At 42.2% G+C, this 1,492-nt stretch overlaps 1 protein-coding gene across 1 annotated transcript in view; it reads left to right on the forward strand.

Moving 5' to 3' along the window:
• LOC116690903 (CCN family member 3) overlaps positions 1 to 1,231 on the forward strand; it is a 3,585-nt gene extending 2,354 nt beyond the window's left edge. The window contains exon 5 of the mRNA XM_032518124.1: positions 231 to 1,231. Within this exon, the coding sequence (XP_032374015.1) occupies positions 231 to 524 (294 nt within the window). The 3' untranslated portion in view covers positions 525 to 1,231. The remainder of the gene's footprint in view (positions 1 to 230) is intronic.
• The last annotated feature ends 261 nt before the right edge of the window (positions 1,232 to 1,492 follow it).

Genomic DNA, 1,492 nt, shown 5'->3' on the forward strand with positions numbered 1-1,492 from the left:
CCCCCCCCCCCCCCCCCCCGGAAAAAATTATGCGCCTAAGTCATATTCTTCATCTATGAAATCTACATTTGGTTTAGTTTAATTAGAAGCCAGCAGCGTGAGAATACATACTGCACATTTTGCTTAGAACCAGCTGGAATTCCCCTCATAAAAATCATGTTGAATGACATTCTTTTCTCAAGAGAGATAGTTCACATTCATTCATTTGTACGGCTCTTTTCTCCTTGCAGAGAGGCAGTAAGTGTCAGAGGATGGTGAGGAGCGACACAGCTGTCCACCTCTCCTACAATAACTGCACCAGTGTCCAGGCCTACAAGCCTCGCTACTGTGGTTCCTGCACAGACGGCCGCTGCTGTACCCCCCACAGAACCAAGACCGCCGTGGTGGAGTTCCAGTGTGCCAACGCTAAAACCACCAGGAAACCAGTCATGGCCATCCTGACCTGTGCCTGCCACAGCCATTGCCCCCGAGACAATGCTGTGTGGCAGCCATCAGAGCTGGGATATAGCGGTTATAGGTCATAGGTCATAAAGTCACTCTTGAGGGACAATATCATTCTCTTTACTTAAAAAACATTAAAACATGAGTTGCAATGACTCGAAATTTTAGATTAAAACAAGATTGTCTGCGTATCCACAGCGAAAATCAGATTTTGTCCGCTTACTATGATTCGGAATATGCTTGTATTCGTAAAATGAGAATCCTCTTTTGTGGTTAAGATCGTAGAGAACTAAATAGCTCTCTATCTCTCTCTCCTGGAGAGCAATTTAGTTTTGTAACATCCTGTGGACAAATAACTGACATCTTCACTATGTTAAATAGACTCAAAGCACTTAAACCCTGTGATATATTGAGTCTCTCCATCCAACCATTCACAACAGATGTTGGACAGTTGTCTGTAGGTGCTCTCACATTGTGACGGTCAACATAAAACAGCCTCTATTCAAGAGGTCAAATAGTATGAAGGTGTACAGTTACAGGGTAGTGCACATATACAGGATATACCGGACAGTTTGGGTCTGCCAATCAGAAAACAAGACAAAGAGCAGGAAACCACAGTTGTTTTTTGTTCAGCCTTGATCTGGAAAAAAAAGGCTTCAGCAATTTAAGGGAGCAAGTAGGTCATCTTTCAGAATGAATTAAAACACCTACTGTACTCTGACACCTTAATCTAGAAAAAAAAACTATAATAAGAATACTGCAATCCCATTACTTTCAAATTGATAAAAAAGAAAGGATTATAAAGGACTATAGAGTGCGCTGTTACCTTTTAATGGCACTGCCATGGCCATGTTTCAACTATGGGACACATTTTTTAAATAACTGGACTGTGTGCTTTGACCTGGTCCAAACCAAGGGCTCAACCTATGAAAGAGAGGTCACTGTGTTGACCTAGTGTAATTTCTAACACCTGCCTGAAATCTAACCCCCGTTGTAAAATGTGTAATGTCTATGTTCTCTTCAATAAATGCAAATTTATGGGGGGGGGGGG

This window comes from Etheostoma spectabile, chromosome 6 (assembly GCF_008692095.1).
Source record: "Etheostoma spectabile isolate EspeVRDwgs_2016 chromosome 6, UIUC_Espe_1.0, whole genome shotgun sequence".
In the NCBI taxonomy this organism is placed as follows: domain Eukaryota; kingdom Metazoa; phylum Chordata; class Actinopteri; order Perciformes; family Percidae; genus Etheostoma; species Etheostoma spectabile.